Source organism: Salmo trutta, chromosome 30, assembly GCF_901001165.1.
Source record: "Salmo trutta chromosome 30, fSalTru1.1, whole genome shotgun sequence".
Classification (NCBI taxonomy): Eukaryota; Metazoa; Chordata; class Actinopteri; order Salmoniformes; family Salmonidae; genus Salmo; species Salmo trutta.
In genome coordinates, this window is record NC_042986.1 from 9745153 (window position 1) to 9766297 (window position 21145).

Sequence of the window (21145 nt, forward strand, 5' to 3'; positions counted from 1 at the left end):
TTTTCCCCGTACCGGTCCCCCGTGGGAATCGAACCCACAACCCTGGCGTTGCAAACACCATGCTCTACCAACTGAGCCACACTGGAAGTTCAGTTTTGAAATTACAACACTTTTTGTAAATAGTTTTCCCATTTTAGGGGGCCAAAAGTATGGGGACAAATTCACTTGTGTATTAAAAGTAGTAAAGTTTAGTATTTGGTCCCATATTCCTAGCACGCAATGACTACGTTAAGCTTGTCACTCTACAAACTTGTTTGTTTTGGTTTTGTTTCAGATTATTTTGTGCACAATAGAAATTAATGGTAAATAATGTAGTGCCATTTTAGGTTCATAGAATATTTCTAAACACATACATTAATGAAGATGCTACGATGATTCTGGATAATCCTGAAATGCTATCCTCTCACCATTACAATAAGAGAGGTTAGCATGTTTTGGGGGGGTGCCTATAACCTTCTCACTCATTATTCACGATTCTTTCAGGATTATCCGTAATCATAGTAGCATCCACATTAATGTAGAAGTGTTCAGAAACATTCTATTCTTATTTACAGTAAAAGTAACTCAAATGACAAATTATTTACCACTCATTTCGATTGGGCACAAAATAATCTGAAACACAACCAAAACAAACAGCAAATGCATCCAAGAAATGTGTAGAGTCACAAGCTTGATGTAGTCATTGCATGCTATGAATATTGGACCAAATACATAACTTGACTACTTTAATACACATACTGTATAAGTGAATTTGTCCCAATACTTTTGGGCTCCTAAAACAGGGAGACTATGACCAAAAAGTGCTGTAATTATTTAACGGTTCACCCGATTTGGATGAAAATACCCTCATACTAAAGCTGACAGTCTGCACTTTAACCTTGTGTATCATTCAAATCCAACGTGCTGGAGTACAGAGCCAAAACAACAACAACTGTCACAACACTGACCTCACTGTAGAAACAAACATGGTATGATATTATAGAGGAAGCATTTGTTCACAAACTGGGACAGAGCAGGTCAACTGTCCTGCTTCATATGAGATTACCCCTTTAAAATAACACCAGAAATATGACAAGATGGAGCGACATACTCAGGACATTTGATAACAATGAAGGACAATAAAACTATTGGTACTCTTCATAGAGTCTGAATGAATGTAGAGTAGGCTTACATACACAGATGTCCTTTAAGAAAAAAAAACACCCGATTATTCACAACAAAAAAATACTACGAGATCACTTAGAATACTAGAATGGACACGAGTAATTCCATTTCCATGGTCACTATCCCCAAACAGTAGCCATGAGAGGTTCTAGAGTTAAACATCTGACCAGTGTAGCAAATTAGAAAGTTCAATATCTTTAGACAGAATTGAGTCAAAGATAACAAGGACTGGATGGATGTAAATAACACTAACAACGGAGAACAAGAAATGTGTCCACTACCCAATTATCTCAATATCAAGGTAGGATCAGCTAGTTACACAGGTCTATTAGGCTACAGCCATTCACTAACAAGTCAGACCAGGAACTGTTAAGCTAGTAGTAACAGAATCAACTGGAATGAATCTGAGTAGTTCAAGGCCACGAGGATTTGTGTGTTTAACATTGTCCTTCAAATACTTAATGTCCATAGTATGATGTGCTTGGCCACTGAGGCTGCTAGTGGATCAGGAAGAGTGTCCTGGGTTACTGATCAGTATTGTCCAATGGTAAGCGTACACATACAATCAAATGGTAAAAAAAAAAGCTAAACCAGTTGTTCATATTGGTATGACCAGACCAACCTCACATTAAAGGGCTTTCCAGGCAGGAAGTGGCGGTGGAGTTTCCCATTCATTTTCAATGGAGCTAGGTGGGGGGGCCGAATTCTATCCAGGCAGAGTGGTCAGCAGCGCACTTTAAGTCTCCAGTCCAAAAAAAATACTTGTCCAATTGAGGCTAAAACATGTCAGTTAATGAATTCATTATTGCCGTAGTAATATGACAGCTTGCTCAAACTCCTCCCACCCCACCCGAGGTCTCGGCTTCCCCTTCTGTTAAGTACCATGTACGTAACAATTATTTAAAAAGTTATTACAAAAGTAGAAAATAATCCACTATCCCATCAACAGGATATGAGCTAGCTGGTGAGAACAACTTAAGGTTTGGTGTCTTTGTCTTAGCCAGGTTTATCTGGGCTGAGGGAGAATGCAGTACTGGTCTGCTCCAGTATATGGTGCCACTGAGCTGAGGACTGCTGTCTGTGAGAGGATCAGCGGTTCAAAGTCAGACAGCCAGACGGCTGTTCTGCTGCTGTAGGGGGCTCCAGGCGGCCGTGTGCCCAGGTGCATCCTGGGAGTAGGCTCCTCCTCTGCTCTCGCAGGAGAATGACTGGTTCTCCTCCTTGGGAATGCTCCTTCCCACCCCACACAGACGGCGATGACGTAGCAGACGGTCCGTCCGCGAGAAACTCTGGAACCGGGGCAGAGGGAAAGCATACAAGTAACAAATGATGGGAGTCAGTGTAATGTACATATTGACCCCAAACCATGTGCAGTAGGCAAATGTTGCAGATAGAAATGTCATGAATAGAGCCGACATGATTCCATATTCTACATCACATATTTCTATCTGAACGTTCTACAACGTTGTGCATTGCTGACAGTGCCCCAGGTGTGTGTATACAGTGTGCACAATGTACATTGAACAGAAATATAAAAATGCAACAGGTTGTGCGTTTGTCCGTTGTTTCATGGGCTGAAATTAACGTTCCCATAAGATTCGTTCGATACGCACAAAAATCGTATTTCTCTCAAATGATGTGCACAAATTTGATTACATCCCTGTTAGTGAGCATTTCTCCTTTTCCAAGATAAACCATCCACCTGACAAGTGTGGCATATCAAGAAGCTGATGAAACGGCATGATCATTACACAGGTGCACTTTGTGCTGGGAACAATAGGCCACTCTAAAATGTGCAGTTATGTCACACAACATAATGCCAGATGTCTCAAGTTGAGGGAACGTGCAATTGGCATGCTGACTGCAGGAATATCCACCAGAGCTGTTGAAAGTTAGCTTATGGTAGAGAAATTGCCTCCAATGTGATTTTAGAGAATTTGGCAATGTGTCCAAACGGCCTCACAACCGCAGACCTGACTGCAGCTCGGCGTCGTAACCGATTTCAGTGGGCAAATACTCACCTTCGATGGCCACTGGCACGTTGGAGAAGTGTGCTCTTCACGGATTAATCAGTTTCAACTGTACCGGGCAGATGGCAGACAACGTGTATGGTGTCTTGTGGGCGAGTGGTTTGCTGATTTAATTTAACATTTCAAATTTGATGTCAACGTTGTGAACAGAGTACCCCACGGTGGCGATGGGATTAAGGTATGGGCAGGCATAAGCTACAGACAACGAACACAACTGCATTTTATCGATGGCAATTTGAATGCGCTGAGATACCTTGACAAGATCCTGAGGCCCATAGTCCTGCCATTCATCCGCCTGATCAACTCTATGCGAAGGAGATGTGTCGTGCTGCATGAGGCAAATGGTGGTCACACCAGATACTGACTGGTTTTCTGGTCCATGGCCACACCTTTTTTTTTTTTGAAGTATCTGTGACCAACCAATGCATCTCTGTGTTCCCAGTCATGTGAAATCCATAGATTAGGGCCCGATTTATTTAAATTGACTAATGTTCTTATATGAACTGTAATTCAGTCAAATCTTTGAAATTGTTGCATTTATATTTTTGTTCAGTGTAGATCTCGCTTACCTGATTGCAGCGATCACACTGGTAGGGCTTCTCTCCACTGTGAACTCTCTTGTGTCTGTCCAGGTGGTATCGCTGAATAAAGCGCATGTCACACACGTCACACGCAAACGGCTTCTCCCCTAAACAACAACACAAAAACACTGTTCAAATCTTAATGCTATAGATTTAATTTGATGGATTTGTACCTTTTTTTGGGGGGGGGGCAGCATACCCCTTTTTTTTGTTACTTTCTACACTTTTTTTAACACAGTAGTTACATAGCAAAATATATATATAGTTATTTGATATCCATTATTACATCTGGATAGATAGTACTTAAAACGCATCCAGTATACATTATACACTCCGTGGCTAGTTTATTAGTTGCACCCTGTTCATGAAAATGGTTCACTCCTACAGACAGTGAGTCACGTGACCGTGGCTTTCTATATAAAGCCATCAGACAGACGTCGAGGCATTCAGCTACTGTTCGATTGAACGTAGGAATAGGCAAAATGAGTGACCTAAGCGACTTTGAGCGTATATGATCGTCTGTGCCAGTCGCGACGGTTCCAGTATCTCAGAAACGGCCAGCCTCCTGTGCTTTTCACACATGACAGTATCTAGGGTTTGCCAAAAATGGTGCAAAAAAACAACATCCAGTCAGCAGCAGTCCTGTGGGCGGAAACAGCTTGCTGATGAGAGGTCGAAGGGGAATGGCAAGAATTGTGCAAGCTAACAGGCGGGCCACAAACAGACAAATAACAGCAATACAACAGTGGTGTGCAGAACAGCATCTCAGAACTTGTCACGGATGAGCGAATGCAGCAGACGACCACACCGGGTTCCACTCCTATCAGCTAAAAACAAAAAGCAGCTCTAGTGGGCATGCAATCACCAACACTGGACAACTGAAGAGTCGAAAAACATTGCCTCGCCTGACAAATCCCCGTTTCTGTTGCTTCTTGCTGATGGCAGCATGAGACCATGGCACAATCCAGCCTGGTGTCTACGGTAGAGGTCGACCGATTATGATTTTTCAACGCCGATACCGATTATTGGAGGGCCAACAAAAGCCGATACCGATTAATCGGCCGATTTTATTTATTTGTAATAATGACAATTACAACAATACTGAATGAACACTTATTTTAACTTAATATAATACATCAAATCAATTTAGCCTCAAATAAATAATGAAAACATGTTAAATTTGGTTTAAATAATGCAAAAACAAAGTGTTGGAGAAGAAAGTAAAAGTGCAAAATGTGCCATGTAAAAAAGCTAATGTTTAAGTTCCTTGCTCAGAACATATGAAAGCTGGTGGTTCCTTTTAACACGAGTCTTCAATATTCTCAGGTAAGAAGTTTTAGGTTGAGGTTATTATAGGACTATTTCTCTCTATACCAGATACCTTTGACTGTAGTATTGCCAGTGTAACAGTATAGCTTCCGTCCCTCTCCTCGCCCCTACCTGGGCTCGAACCAGGAACACGTTTGAAACGCTATTAGCGCGCACCCCGCTAACTAGCTAGCCATTTCACATCGGTTACACCAGCCTAATCTCGGGAGTTGATTGGCTTTAAGTCATAAACAACTCAATTCTTGAAGCATTGCGAAGAGCCGCTGGCAAACGCACTAAAGTGCTGTTTGAATGAATGCTTATGAGCCTGCTGCTGCCTACCACCGCTCAGTCAGACTGCTCTATCAAATATCAAATCATAGATTTAATTATAATAACACAGAAATACGAGCCTTAGGTCATTAATATGGTCAAATACGGAAACTATCATTTCGAAAATAAAATGTTTATTCTTTCAGTGAAATACGGAACCGTTCCGTATTTTATCTAACGGGTGGCATCCATAAGTCTAAATATTCCTGTTACATTGCACAACCTTCAATGTTATGTCATAATTACGTAAAATTCTGGCAAATTAGTTCGCAACGAGCCAGGCGGCCCAAACTGATGCATATACCCTGACTCTGCGTGCAATGAACGCACGAGAAGTGACAATTTCCCTAGTTTAATATTGCCTGTTAACATGATCTTTTAACTAAATATGCAGGTTTAAAAATATATATTTCTGTGTATTGATTTTAAGAAAGGCATTGATGTTTATGGTTAGGTACATTTGTGAAACGAATATGCTTTTTTCGCAAATGCGCCTTTGTTAAATCATCCCCCGTTTGGCGAAGTTGGCTGTCTTTGTTAGGAAGAAATAGTCTTCACAGTTCGCAACGAGCCAGGCGGCCCAAACTGCTGCATATACCCTGACTCTGTTGCACAGAATGCAAGAGAAGTGACACAATTTCCCTAGTTTAAAGAAATTCATGTTAGCAGGCAATATTAACTAAATATGCAGGTTTAAAAATATATACTTGTGTATTGATTTTAAGAAAGGCGTTGCTGTTTATGGTTAGGTACATTGGTGCAAAGACAGTGCTTTTTTCGCAAAATCACCCGTTTGGCTTAGTAGGCTGTAATTCAATGATAAATGAACAGGCACCGCATCGATTATATGCAACGCAGGACAAGCTAGATAAACTAGTAATATCATCAACCATGTGTAGTTAACTAGTGATTATGTTAAGATGGATTATTTTTTATAAGATGTGGTTAATGCTAGCTAGCACCTTACCTTGGCTCCTTGCGACACTCGCATAACAGGTAGTCAGCCTGCCACGCAGTCTCCTCGTGGAGTGCAATGTAGTCGGCCATGATCGGTGTCCAAAAATGCCGATTACCGATTGTTATGAAAACTTGAAAATCGGCCCTAATTAAAATCGGGCCATTCCGATTAATCGATCGACCTCTAGTCTACGGTACAGGCTGGTGGTGTAATTGTGTGGGGAATGTTTTCCTGGCACACGTTCGGTCCCTTGATACCAATTAAGCAAAGTTTCCATACCCCGAAGAATTCAGGCTTTTCTGGAGGCAAAGGGCGGTACTAGATGGGTGTACCTAATAAACTGGCCACGAGTGTATATCGTTTTTTCAGTCATAATTATTATATATCGTGGGCTTTTAAAAACCACCCCTTAACTGTTCTCAGCCCACCCATCTCCGTAAAGCACCCTCTAATGATTTCCATGTTTTTAACTGCGCTGTGATGATTCACATAAGTTCTGAACCTTTCTAATCACATAGTATCCACAGATTGTAAAATTAAAGATAAATAGGTTTTATTGTTTTCACTAGCACTTAAAATTAGGGCCAAATTCGAGCTGGCTCAAATGTTATTCTCAAATTCAAGCTTGGTCGAGGGAAACCCGGGCCAGCGCAGCTCAGTTTCACGACTGGTCGGGCTGGTGACGCTGTTACTATGCAACCATGGATGCTGGTTACTATGGATGCTGACAACGTTTAGCTAGCTCGTCTGGGCTCGTTGCTGTTAGCTAGTACATGGACAAGCAGTACTGTAGTAGTCAGACATGACAAGAATTACCACCATAGCTGGGTCCTTCATTTTTTAAAAGAAAAATAAAACATTTGCTTTTAATTGTGAGTCGTGCATGTTTCTCTACTAATAAATGTTTTTTATGACTTGTGTTATAACTGTTAACACATTTTACGAGTATTCCTGAGCAAGGAAGGGGAAACGTAATGCGATACAAACCTGTATGAGTGAGAATGTGCCGCTTCAGGTGGTAGCTACTCCGGAATGCTCCATAGCAGTGCTCACAGATAAAGTTCTTCTGTACTTGTGAATTATGATCATCATCACCACCATTAATATTCATCTCCACCTGCTGAGAAACACAATGAGTTTAAAATATTACAACTTCTCATATTATATACACACACAATAAGTGTAACGCTACAGCACGCACACTTCTGTCCTGCAATTGTATCCATCACTGTACATGCCATTTTCCCCACTCTCACATAAACACAACTTACCTCCACTTTCTCTCTCAGCTTGTTGGGTGTCGCTGATTTTCTGTGCTTCTTTTTTGTCGGTTGTGTGTTCTGGCTGGCCTGCATATCTTTCTCATCCAGCAGCCTGGGTGCGTGAAATGAGTGTCCATCCTTTCTAATAAACTATCGAGAGGAGAGATAGGGAAAAATTGGTGGGGGAAATGGTTGATAATTCATATGTTTCTAACATACCAACAAAAAAATGGAGCTACTGCTTAGATATGTATTCTTTTTTTGTTGTTGATAGATTTACTATAACTACATGAATATCAGTTAAGATTAATTGCCAGATTAACCCCGCAATGTAAAGAATCTTCAAATAGGCACATCCTTCTATTCACTGCATTCCATTTTCTCTTATTTTTTTCCTGTTCAGTTTTTTTTTTTGTCTCTCAAAATGACAATTATATATAGAGAATCAACTAAATTGAATGTTCTGAGTCCATGGCAATGCATAGATCACAATGGAAGACAATTCTTTAGGTCTGGGAAAAAAATAAAAAACATTTAGATTTTTTGGTGTAATTCTCCTTTACTTCAAGTGCCTAGTACTTGTGTACCTAGTGAGAGGGGAACGCGTTTTGGTAGCAATGTGTCTGTACTGCACATGTGAGGGCAGAGTTTGCTAAACAAATGCCCACCAATTGATACAAATAATCAGTATATTATTGACAGGTAGGCCTACTTTGCAGTTAACATTTAATTGAGAAAACGTTTCTGTCTACCCACAAGACGGTTATCATAAGCATTGCTAACTGGCTATACAAAGTGATAGTCAAACACGCGCACACACAGACAGGCAATGTTGCTGGAAATTATTCGCCAGATATTGTGTTATATTTGGATTTTTAAGCCAATTGTGGCTAACCAAGTGTGGGCTAATGTAAATGTGGCTGTGATTGGATAGTATCTGGGAGCTTGCAGTGTCTGATACAGTATTTGTGAGATTTGTTTATGACAGTTTGCGGTTGAACACATGAAAAATGTACTTTCTGCATTGTTCAGCGAGCTGCTCATAGTCAGGCTGCATGTGTCTATTTCTCACCAGGGGTGGGCAGCTGACCCCCAAGGGCAGGACCATGTGGCTGTGGTGGGACTGGTGATTGTTGTGGTGTCCATGGTGTGATTGGTGAGACTGCTGCTGGTGGCTCTCAGGGTTGTTGATGTCCCTCTGGCCCTGGTCGTGCTGTGACATCTTCTTTTGTCCCCCAGACATGTTGTTGGCCTGCATCAGGGCCATGCTGGACAGCACCGCCTCACAGCCCAGCAACCCAGCCTGGAGGAACAACACAAACAGCAGTTCAGTTGGACAGTAGTATGGTGGCCTAGGATTGTCATCAATTCAGACTGCAGGAACTACACAGGACAAGCAGCAGCTCAGAGTCAGCATCAGGGTCAATGTCAGGGCCACAGTCTCACGCATAAAGGCTGACACACAGGGACTGCAGATGGTCATCCACTGACTGTTTTCAGACTATTTTTGGCCTGGTCTGTCAGGCCTCTAATGGAAAGACTCAAGAGAAAAAGTGAGAATGAGAGAAGGGCTTCAAGCCATGAATGTAATGGAATTGTGGCACAAAGACGAAAAACAAGAGACAAAATAAATAAAAACAAAAATGGAAAGGAGGAAGGAGAATTCAACTGACCCATTTCATGTGGTCTCGAACTGAGTTGTTGGGATGGTGTGTCATCGCCGGTGCGTGGATTGAATGCGTGTGTGTTTGGGGGTACAGGGGCGCATCAAGGGAGTTCACTCAGGATGAGGGGTGTGAGAAGACTACACCCACCCAAATCATCAGGTGGCAAAGCCTGGAAATAGAGGGTTATTGTGAGGCCAAATTATTTGACCATGACTACTGGTAATCAAATTCAGGCCTAATATATCTAATAGAGTGTAATTTGGTTTAATTATCAGGGGTGCTCGGTCATTGCTTATCCATATATTTATATGTACATATTCTTATTCCATCCCTTTACTTAGATGTGTGTATTAGGTAGTTGTGGAATTGTTAGGTTACTTGTTAGATATTGCTGCACTGTCAGAACTAGAAGCACATGCATTTCTCTACACTCGCATTAACATCTGCTAACCATGTGTGTGACCAATAAAATGATTTTATAAATTTGGCATGTCAACAAAGAAAGTTCATATCAGGCTTGGAGACAGCAGCCCCAATGGTTCGGTGTATGCTTCCTCTTCCCATGGAAAACAAAAATATTCTTGTCAAATATTGTTGCAATGATGACAGAAATAAAGCTGGAGAAGGAGGACAAACACATTCTGTTCATGAATATGATCTGGAAAAGGGGTTATGATTCATGCATGTGCAGGTTACTCAAGATACCATTCAATGATGACCCAAGTATAGGCTAACGATGTGATATCATATGTTAAGAGTCAAGTACAAAAACAAACAGGAAAGCATAGTTTACCCTATACACACAGTTGATCGATCGTGTGATCCCTCTACTCTACAAATAAGTACTCTAGTCTCCATGCAAAGCGCACGCTAAAGTTGCCTAGAAGTGAGGTGCTAAATCTGCCTGGAAGTGAAGGCCTATCTACCAAGCTTGTTAGAGCTCACTTCAAATGCAGTATTATTCAGTGCAATTAGACTGCACTGCTCTAGTTAACTACAATAATGTCTGAATACTGAGCGAGCTCAACGTTACAGAAGGAGCTAGCTACCTAATTAGCAAGCTAAGTTAGCTGGCTAACGTTAGCTATTTAACGATAGCTAGACATCTTCACTGAGTTTCCGACGCCAAACACCAACACATAGCTATGGGGTAACGTTAGCTAAAACCGTGAGTGAAAATATTGTTTGGTTAAATATTTTGAGAATTAGCGATCAATGAGGTAACTTATGGGGTAAAGCAAGGGTCTGCTTAGGTGAAGCTAGCGCAAGATGACTCACTGGTTGGGTACCCCCCTCAGACAACACAACAACAGCCAGGAAAGGCGTGCGGGTTGAGTGCCGACTACAAACTGTCATAACTCTCATTGCCTTACAATTCTGGGAAATAACTTATGCATTGCAACTCTATGGTGGCTTTGTTGGGAATAACATTTTAGAATGGGTTTACCTTAGGTTTTTTTTTGTTTTGCAGATTAATATTTCTTGTCGGAGTTCCAATTTTCTCAGTTTACAAACACAGGAAACTACACCGGAAGTGTTCCCCGGGGAGAGCGTCCACATTATGAGTTTAATGACGCATGACATCGGCCATGTTGGTAAGGGAAATATAGGGGGCTTGCTGTTGCGGCGCCATGTTGGAAGACCAGAGTCAGTCTGGTGGAAGTCCTCAAATCGGCCACATGGCTGGCTACGTTTAGCAACCAGCGGAAACATCATAGTGATTACCTATGAGCTATCTAGCTAGCTACGGAAATTTAGTGTTCAGGCTAACTCAAATGAGCTGCTAAAGTAGCTTTACATACTGTATATCCTGTTTGGGCTAGGGGGCAGTATTGAGAATTTTGGAAAAAATATGTGCCCATTTTTAACTGCCTCCTACACCAACTCAGAAGCTAGAATATTTATATTATTGTTCAGGTTTGGATAGAAAACACTCTGAATTTTCTAAAACAGTTTGAATGGTGTCTAAGTATAACAAAACTCATATTGCAGGCAAAAACCTGTGAAAAATAGATTTAAAAAAATGTGAATTTTGTGACTACTATTTAGTGTCATTGTTTTATAGATACCATAGTGAGAAAGGATTCAGTTCGCAACTCCTACGGCTTCCACTAGATGTCAACGATCTTTATAAAGTTGTTTGAAGCATCTGTGATGAATACAGACCGAATTAGAATGCTTGGAAGTTGACACGTCATCACTTCATTTTTTGCGCCTGCGCATAAATCTGAGAAGAGTGTGTTTGTCATAATCGTTTATCTAGACACTTGATAGGTTGTGTGAAAATATTACTGATGTTTCACGTTAAAAATGGACCAAAAGATTAATGCTAAACAACGTTTGACATGTTTGAACGAACATAAATAGATTATTTACATTTTACATTTACATTTTTAGTCATTTAGCAGACGCTCTTATCCAGAGCGACTTACAGTAGTGAATGCATACATTTCATACAATTTCATACATATCATACTTTTTTTTTTTCTGCGCTGGCCCCCCGTGGGAATCGAACCCACAACCCTGGTGTTGCAAACACCATGCTCTACCAACTGAGCTACAGGGAAGGCTATTTACTGCTCTAGCTACAGGGAAGGCTATTTACTAGTTTTTTTTTTAGCTTTTCAGCGTGACTTTACACCCCCACCCAGCCTACTGAACGCTAACTACTTGGTGTTATTTGGACATAAATTATGAACTTTGTCAAAAGAAACCACATTTGTTCTGGACCTGTGATTCCTGGCAGTGCCTTCTGATGGAGATAATCAAAGGTAAGGGGATATTTACAATGTTATTATCGATATTAGATGATGCTAACTGTATAGCTTAGCTTATAGCTTAGCTTATTGTTCTTAGCATAGTACCCCGTTTATTGCAAAATGTGATTTCCCAGTAAAGTTATTTTGAGATCTGGCCATTCGGTAGCAATTACGAGATGATAATATATTATTCTTTGAATGACAATATTATAATTTACCAATGTTTTCGAATAGTAATTCCGTGATTTGTAATGCTGGATTCACTGGGAGCATTCGAGCCGAAAAAAATTCTGAATTTCACCGCGACTGTAAATGCTGTTTTTGGATATAAATATGAACTTGATGGAACTAAAAATGCATGTATTGTATAACATAATGTCCTATGAGTGTCATCTGATGCAGATTGTCAAAGGTAAGTGCATAATTCTAGCTAGTTTTCTGTCTGTTGATGCCCTTCTTTGAATTGGATAAACATTACACACAGCTATTGTCAATGTACTCCTAACATAACCTAACTTTATGCATTCTCCGTAAAGCCTCTTTGAAAATCGGACAGCGTGGTTAGATTTAGGAGATACATCTTTCAAATGGAGGAAAATAGTTGATTATTTGAGTATTTGAAATGATTACTCTTGCAGTTTTGAATTCCCCGCCATGGTCACATGACAATGAATCCCAATACCGGGATAAGATCGGGATAAGATCCTCAACAGGATATTAGGGGTCTCCAACAGTTCGATCGTGAGTTACCAGTAGCCTGCAGCCCACCTTTGAGTAGATCGCCAAACAGTTCCGAAACTACTTCCAATTTTCAAGTGTACCACCGCAAACTGTCATAAACAATAATCAGAAACCACAAGCTCCCAGCTGCTATCTAATCAACGCAAAATTGCTATTATCCCAACCCTGGTTGGCCGCTATTGTCTTTCAAAGCCAAACCTATCAAAATATCTGTCAATTAATTTCCAGCAGTATTGCCCGTCTGTCTGTGGTGCCCGCATTTGTTTATCACTCTGTGTGTAACCATCTTGTGGGCTGATAGAAATACTTTCCCCAAAGCCTTCTCAATTAAATGTTAACTGTAAAGTAGGCTTACCTGGCAGAAGCACTGTATAGCATTTGTTATTTGCAAACTTTGCCATGAAATTAGCAGCAACAGCACATAACCATTGCTAGACCGGCACATTTCTCACTCCATAACTCTTCTGATGTGATTTAAGCATTGAAATGGACTCAGAACAAATTTGAGGCTGGTGAGTAATCAAGGGCTGATTGCTCACCAGCCGTACAGGGCCCATAAAGCTGCCAGGAAGGCAGCACACTGGAGGGTTGGAGGTAGTGAGAGGTTACTACCGGATAGACGGCCGCATGCTAGAACCAAGGGGCTCTGTGTTCTACCCCAGAGGAGACAGCATTTCCCGGAGCCCAGAAGGCGGTAACCCGGAACCTGGAGGAGACCGATTTTATTTTTCTTTATTGTTTTAAATTAACACCTTTGAAACTGAGGCATCACACTTGTGTTCCTGTCAGATCTGTGTAAACGTCTTGATCAAACCCCCTCGTCTGCCACAAGTGATGGAGAATGCGGGCAGACCAGGGTTGATGTGAAAGCAGTAACAGCATAGACAAGTTGATAGCTCAGTTCGTTTGGGCCCAACAAGCGCAACAGGACATTCAAGAATGAACGCTGGAAGAACAGCATCTACAGAATTTCCACCTGCTTTAGGAAGTCCGGAAGACGTCGAGACTTACCTCTGCACGTTTGAATGGACAGCACTCCGAGAAGGATGACCCAAGGCGAAGTGGGAGAGTCTGCTGGCCCTGTTTCTGCCCGGAGACTCCCAAAAGGCGTATTATAACCTCATCACCGAACAGGCGGCTAACTACGACTGTGTCAAGAGGGAGGTACTCAGCCGCTACGGGTACAGCCTGGCCCGTTGAGCCCAACTGGAGGTTTGTGGCGAAGCTTCCCCCGAGCCCAGATGAGCGACCTACTGTACATCACCAGGGCATAGCTCCTAACCGACATAGCCACCCGCCTGGTAATCAACAAAGTGGTCATGGATTGCTTCTTACGGGCGCTACCTCACAACATGAGGGCGGAGAGCCTACGTGCGCCCCAGACTTTGGAGGACCTCTTGGGAGCTGTGGAGAAGCACCAGAATACCGAGGCCCTGCTGAAGGGGACGCAGGCCGAGTCCGGTATCCGTCGGAGGGGAAGGATGACACCACTACCGCACTCTCCAATCCGACAGTCAGCCGGGCTAAAGGACTGCAGACCCACGGAGAGACAGCCGGGGGAGAGTCGACCCGCTGCCGACCCCAGGTGGATGAAGACCAAAGGAGGTGTTTTGAGTGTGGCGCCCGGGGACACCTCGCATGGAATTGCCGGGGTCGAGAGAAGTCAATTCCACCAGCGGGCCCCGGAAACGAGCAGGGCCATGCAGTACACTACGTCACCTCCTGTTGGGCCCAAGTCGACGGTCATGACACGCTCTGTTGGATAACACTCATACTAGCGTGCCTGCTGGCCCATCCGAGCGACCATGGTGATGTCCATCTCCTGTGTCCACGGCGACACCAAGAGGTATTTGACCGGGCAGGCAACCATCTTGATGCCACAAGGGAGCTGCCAGATAGTGGTGGGTGCCAGGGAGACGGAAACCCCAACAGATTTACCATGTGAACCTATTGACGAGGTGGCACTTGAGGACAGCCTTGGCCGTGTTGCGGTCAAAACCCGGGACATCGACAGGAGCAGTGGTGGTCCCGAGCAATGAAGACCTCGGACCGGCCCAGAAGCAAGCGCTCCGGGAGCTCAGGGATTGGGACACCACAGTCAAATCGGAACGACCCTCTTTGAACACCACGTCCGCACCCGGCCCGGAGAAATGGTACAAAAGAGGCCATACCGGATCCCCAAGGCCCGACAGAAGGCCGCGCAGCAGGAGGTGGAACATCAAGGTTTCCCACAGCGCATGGTGCAGCCCTATCATGTTGGTGCCCAAACCTGGCAGTAGTCTCTGTTTCTGCAATGACTTCCAGGGGGTGAACGACATCAGTTTTTCGACGCCTACCCCATGCCGAGGGTGGACGAGCTCATCGACCGGTTGGGAAAGGCCAGGTACATCAGCACCCTGGACTTGACCAAGGGATATTGGCAGGTAGCCTTGGCAGCCTCCCCCCTGGAGAAGACGGCATTCTCGACACCGGACAGCTTATACCAATACCTAGTCCTCCCGTTCGGTCTCCATGGAGCCCCGCCCATGTTCCAGCGCCTGATGGACCGACTCCTCCGACCCCACCAACAGTATGCAGCGATCTATTTGGATGACATCGTCCACAGCCAAGGTTGGGAAGAGCACCTGAAGCGCCTCCAGGTGGTACTGGACGCGTTTAGGCAAGCCGGGTTGACATTGAATCCCAAGTAATGCAAGCTGGAGTTCAAGGAAGTGGAGTACCTGGGGTATCTGATTGGATGGGGGAACATCAAGCCCCAGGAGAGGGAGGTCCAGGTGGTTTGTGACTGGCCCGTACCAAGAGATCGGTTCTTCCTGGGGCTGGCTGGATACTATAGCTGGTTTATCCCCAACTTTGCAGCTATAGCCTCCCCCTTTACCGATCTGACCAGGGCCCACCTCCTGAAAACAGTGAAGTGGTCAGATGAGGCCGAAGTGGCTTCCAGGGGCCGTCCTGACCCAGGTACACGATGGGAAAAGAGTGTCTAGCGGAGAAGTGGGCGCTAGACTCTTTAGTAATACCTGTTGGGCACCCACTTCACCCTGGTCACAGACCATGCTCCCCTGGTCTGGATGGCCAAGGGAAGGGACACGAACGATCGAGTCACCAGGTAGTTATCTTCCCTTCAATGCTTCTCTTTTTCTGTTGTGCACAGGTCAGGGGAGAAGCACGGGAACGTGAATGCCCTATCGAGAAGGGAGACGTACATAGCCCTGTCGGGGAGGGGGCGGTCGTCAGTGCGAAGGGGGGGGGGGAAGAGAGGACTCGTCGAGGCCTGGTGACAGACGCAGTACTGCAGACAAGCCATCAGGGGAAGACTCGTCGAGGCCTGGTGACAGACGGAGTCTACATCATGCAGCGGTGGCGCCCTCTGCTGGATGTGCCAGGTCTCAACGGGTCAAGGACTAACTGGGTCTGATTTGAGGCTGGTGAGTAATCAAGTGGCTGATTGCTCACCAGCCGTACATGGCCCCTTAAGCTGCCAGGAGGGCAGCACACGGGAGGGTAGCACACGGGAGGGTTTGAGGTAGTGAGAGGTTGCTACCGGATATGTCCTCACGGTCTGCTAGATCCGAGGGGCTCAGTGTTCTACCCCAGAGGAGACAGTATTCCCTGGAGCCTAGAACACGGTAACCCGGAAGAGGTCTCCTGGAGAGACCGATTTTTATTTTCTTTGTTTTATATAAACACCCTTGTCTGATCTGTGTAAACATCTTGATCAAACCCCCTGGTCTGCCACAGTACCTATATTAACAATAAAAAAATACATATAAAACTGGAGCATGCACACCCAGCAGCGTTGGTCTGCTTCTGTTCCAGCCCAGCACTAACACACCTGATTCCATGTATCAAACCTAATTACACGGAATAAAAATATAAACGTTTCATGTGCTGAAATAAAAAATCCCCAAATATTATTTCTCTCATTTTGTGCACAAATTTGTTTACATCCCTGTTAGTGAGCATTTATATTTTGCCGAGATAATCCATCCACATCAATAAGCTGATTAAAACAGCATGATCGTTACACAGGTACACCTTGTGCTGGGGACAATAAAAGGCCACTTTAAAATTAGCAGTTTTGTCACAGCACAATGCCACTTGTCTAGGGAGTATGCAATTGGCATGCTGACTGCAGGAATGTCCATCAGCGCTGTTGCTAGAGAATTGAATGTTAATTTCTCTACCACAAACTGCCTCCAACGTTGTTTTAGAGAATTTGGCAGTAGGTCCAACCGGCCTCACAATCACAGACCACGTGTAACTACTCCAGCCCAGGATCTCCACATTCGGCTTCTTCCCCTGTGAATCGTCTGAGGAGGTGGGGGGGGGCTGATTTCCTTTAACTGAACTGTAACCCAGTTAAAAATGTGCGTTTATATTTTTGTTCAGTATAGTTGATAATGAAGTACTATTGCTGGGCTGGAATAGAACTCTGCTCACCCAGTAGATCAGTGGAACAAGGTTGGCCATCTCTGGTATGCACTTGGTTAGCATAACAGCTAAACTTAAACTCGAAATCGATGAGACTTACCAGTGGGTTCCGGTCTTTACGGGCAAAAAGGTTTCTTCGCTTTTCTGACAGTTCTTGAGTCTTTTCTCCTTTGGGTTTCATGATAGCGAGTAATCTATAGAAGTCTTTTTTTCCCTGTTGTCTTTCCTGCCTTGTTAGAGCAGCAAAATACTGCACAGAAATTGACTGTGGTGACAATCAACTAGTTTTAAGCACTGTTATCATGCAGCTTGGGGTAGCCACTCCGCTATTGTTGTCAAAATAATTGATGCATTGGTCTTCCAACATGGCCGCCACAAGGCGTCATACATCAACTGGCAAGATTTGTACCTACACCCTGAAGAAGGCTGCAAAGTAATGAAGTAAGCTTTATGCAACATCTTTTTGAGTGCGGACCCATCACACCTTTTATCGCTCTACAGTGGGAATTTCTCTCATAAGAATCCCCTAAAATCATCATGTTCTAGGCTACATGAACATATAGAAGGCCATACAATATACATGGATTAGGTTTATTGCTGTGCCACATACCATTTCAGACACTTTGTACGGCATCTGTAGGGCATCTTTCTCTTCACTCAGTGCCATTAGAGTAGACTAATGAGCATTAAAAAGTAGCCTAGTAATAATATAGATTTTTTTAAACAGACCAAAAAAACAGACAGACGTCTGATGCTGAGAGTCTCAAGATGAAAGACAGTGACAAAACAATATCTTGGTAATGATGACTATCAGAGATCATTCCCTACCCTCTCAATCTCATCTAGAAAGAAGATCATATCTTGTCGGGAGAGTTGCGGGGAGACAACTATCATGCGGAAGAAGTTGACTCGTCCACACTGAGGCTGGTAGCCCACCATCATGGTCCCCTGCTTCATCATTCGCTCCTTGATCACTGGACCCACCTAGTGAGTGAGAAGATCAAAGAATTATGTCATCCAAACACTGTATTATACTATCTTAAATAGGGGGCAGTATTGAGAATTTTGAAAAAAATATGTGCCCATTTTTAACTGCCTCCTACACCAACTCAGAAGCTAGGATATGCATATTATTGTTCAGGTTTGGATAGAAAACACTGAATTTTCTAAAACTGTTTGAATGGTGTCTGTAAGTATAACAGAACTCATATGGCAGTCAAAACCCTGAGACAAATTCTGACAGGAAGTAGATACCTGATGTGTTGAATTACCTTTAAGCCTATGCCATTGAAACACACAGGGGCTTATTAATCGTTGAGCACTTCCTATGGCTTCCACTAGATGTCACCAATCTTTACAAAGTTGTTTGAGTCTTCTACTGTGAGAACTGAACGAACAAGAGCCTTGGAACGGTGGTGGCCGCTAAGACTCTGGCGCGCGAGTTCATGTTGGGTACTCTCGTTCCAATACGTTTTAAAAGAGAATGCAATCGTCCGCCTTGAATATTATTCATGTTCTGGTTGAAAAAGGCCCTAATGATTTATGCTATACAACGTTTGACATTTTTGTACGAACGTAAATATTTTTTCTCCCCTCTTTCATGAAGACAAGTCCGGCGGGCTTAGATCATGTGCTAACAACACGGAGCTTTTTGGACATAAATTATGAGCTTTTTCGAACAAAACTACATTTGTTATGGACCTGGGATTCCTGGAAGTGACATCTGATGAAGAGAATCAAAGGTAATGGATTATTTACATAGTATTTTCGATTTTAGATCTCTCCAACATGGCGGTTAGTCTGTATCGCAAAGCGTATTTTTCTGGGCGCAGTGCTCAGATTATTGCAAAGTGTGATTTCCCAGTAAGGTTATTTTTAAATCTGGCAATCCGGTTGCGTTCAAGAGATGTAAATCTATAATTCTTTGAATGACAATATAATATTTTACCAATGTTTTCGAATAGTAATTATTTAATTTGTTGTGCTGATTTGACTGGCGGTATTGGAGGGAAAAGATTTCCTCAACATCAACGCCATAGTAAAACGCTGTTTTTGGATATAAATATGAACTTGATAGAACAAAAAATGCATGTATTGTCTAACAATGTCCTAGGAGTGTCATCTGATGGAGATTGTCAAAGGTTAGTGCATAATTTTAGCTGGTTTTCTGCTTTTGGTGACGCGTGTCTTTGCATTGACAAAACATTACACACAGCTATTTTCAATGTACTGTCCTAACATAATCTAACTTTATGCTTTCGCCGTAAAGCCTTTTTGAAATCGGACAACGTGGTTAGATTAAGGAGATGTTTATCTTTCAAAGGGTGTAAGATAGTTGTATGTTTGAGAAATTTGAATTATGACATTTAATTGTTTTCAAATTTGGCGCTCTTGATATTTCACCTGTTGTTGATAGGGTGTACCAGGGGTGGGACGCTTGCGTCCCACATAGCCCATAGAGGTTAAGTTGACAAATTTAGGTAAAAATATTGTCATCACAGTAAACTACTTCATACACCAACCTCTGACAATCTGGTTTGATAATCTGGACTGTTCTCCTTTCCTCTCAAGCTGGGTGGTATGAACCGGAAACACACGTTCACAAACTCAGGCTGTTCAATGGGACCAGTACTATTTAATAAAACCTTACCTTTCCTATAAGTTGAAACCCTTCTCATTTCTGCATCTCCTCTACCAGATAACTATGGGACAGACAACACCAATTAGTCATTATATTAAATGTAAAACATTCATTGACATATATTCTATTAAAATCTTTAATTGAGACATCTATGATGAGGAGATTGAGTTGTTTTATTTAGAACTGGAGCCATGGGGTTGTACCCAATACCCATGAAGATATAGCCTACGGGCTATGTGGTTGTACCTTGTATGGGCGAAAGCCCTGTTTACACGCTCTGCCAAGCCATGTGAGCCCACTGCTTTCCACATCAACCACAGCTATAGAGTCTACCTTACGGCCACACTGTATCGACTTGTCCCCTGTGTCCAGACTCATGTCATAGAACTTATCCTGCTGGAACAGCTAGGTTGCATTTGCGCTGTGGCAATGCTTCAAAAGGCTCTGTGGAAAAGGGGAACAGATTCTGAGGTTTCGCTGAAGAATAAGAATGAAGAGGAGACAAATTAACATGGAAATAAAATGTCTGGTAAGAAGGTGTTGTCTTACCATGGTATCCTTGAGCGGAATGGCTGAACACTGCAAGCCCGTCAGCAGCATTTTGGTGTGGATTCCAAGTCATTGAATCGGCTCTGATCACAAACACATTATTGCATTCTGGACATTAGTTTGAATCCCAACCACCGTAGGCAAAAGTATGCACCTGACCAGACTCACACCTTTCAATTCCTCTCATGAGATGTCTATGTTCCTTTGAGAAAAGGACACTCCCTCCCCAAGCTGCCTGTGTCAAACAACAAGAGAACACCAGTCTATTCTTCAGCTCAAAATGGTCACCCTCCCAAATTAAATTAGACTGTGGCACTGGCTATCTTTGTTTGAGATTGGGGCGTACAGTTGGATGGATCTACATAACCGATGGCATCGGACTTGCACTTCATCTCCACATTAGATCACTGTTGTGTGAAAACATCTGCCAACGTTTGAGTGTAGAGTGAAACGTCACTTTAAGAACTCACATCTACATGCATCCACAACCCCTGTCTGTCACAGATGTCAGCTATGGGCTCTAGTGGGTTAAAGGCTCCATGTACAGTTGTCCCTGAGGTGGCAGGATTGGGAATGCCTCCTGGTGGAAGAGAGGGGTAATGAAAGATGTCCTTTCATCTTTATTTCTGGTATGTAGTGTGTACATCTGGGGCTCTTTCTCAATTCATCTTTCATCCTCTGTCCGCCTCCTTCTCAAAAGGCATTGGAGAAGAAGGTC

At 43.2% G+C, this 21145-nt stretch overlaps 1 protein-coding gene and 1 pseudogene across 3 annotated transcripts; both read right to left on the reverse strand.

The window, feature by feature from the left end:
• Nucleotides 1-1024: 1024 nt before the first annotated feature.
• On the reverse strand, nucleotides 1025-10875 carry znf740b (zinc finger protein 740b). Of its 3 annotated transcripts, none has more exons than XM_029722604.1 (7): nucleotides 10751-10875; nucleotides 9310-9472; nucleotides 8709-8939; nucleotides 7646-7786; nucleotides 7362-7494; nucleotides 3764-3882; nucleotides 1025-2453 (listed from the first exon to the last, which is right to left on the reverse strand). In XM_029722604.1, exons 2-7 carry the CDS (start codon nucleotides 9352-9354, stop codon nucleotides 2268-2270), a joined length of 855 nt encoding a protein of 284 aa, XP_029578464.1. In that variant the 5' UTR covers nucleotides 9355-9472; nucleotides 10751-10875; the 3' UTR covers nucleotides 1025-2267. The 3 variants fall into 3 exon arrangements, with proteins under 3 accessions (XP_029578464.1, XP_029578465.1, XP_029578466.1); XM_029722605.1 differs by lacking the exon at nucleotides 10751-10875 and adding an exon at nucleotides 10097-10732; XM_029722606.1 differs by lacking the exon at nucleotides 9310-9472.
• A 6939-nt stretch (nucleotides 10876-17814) lies between these two features.
• LOC115168854 (cysteine sulfinic acid decarboxylase-like) lies at nucleotides 17815-21041 on the reverse strand (annotated as a pseudogene).
• Between the last annotated feature and the right edge of the window lie 104 nt (nucleotides 21042-21145).

Coding starts and splice junctions, on each gene's coding strand:
- znf740b (XM_029722604.1), bottom strand. CDS start 9,354: ATGACACACCATCCCAACAACTCAGTTCGAGACCACATGAAATGG. Junction 7,495..7,645: donor AGCTGAGAGAGAAAGTGGAG/GTAAGTTGTGTT, acceptor TGTGTTTCTCAG/CAGGTGGAGATGAATATTAA. Junction 3,883..7,361: donor GCACATTCTCACTCATACAG/GTTTGTATCGCA, acceptor GTTGTTGTTTAG/GGGAGAAGCCGTTTGCGTGT.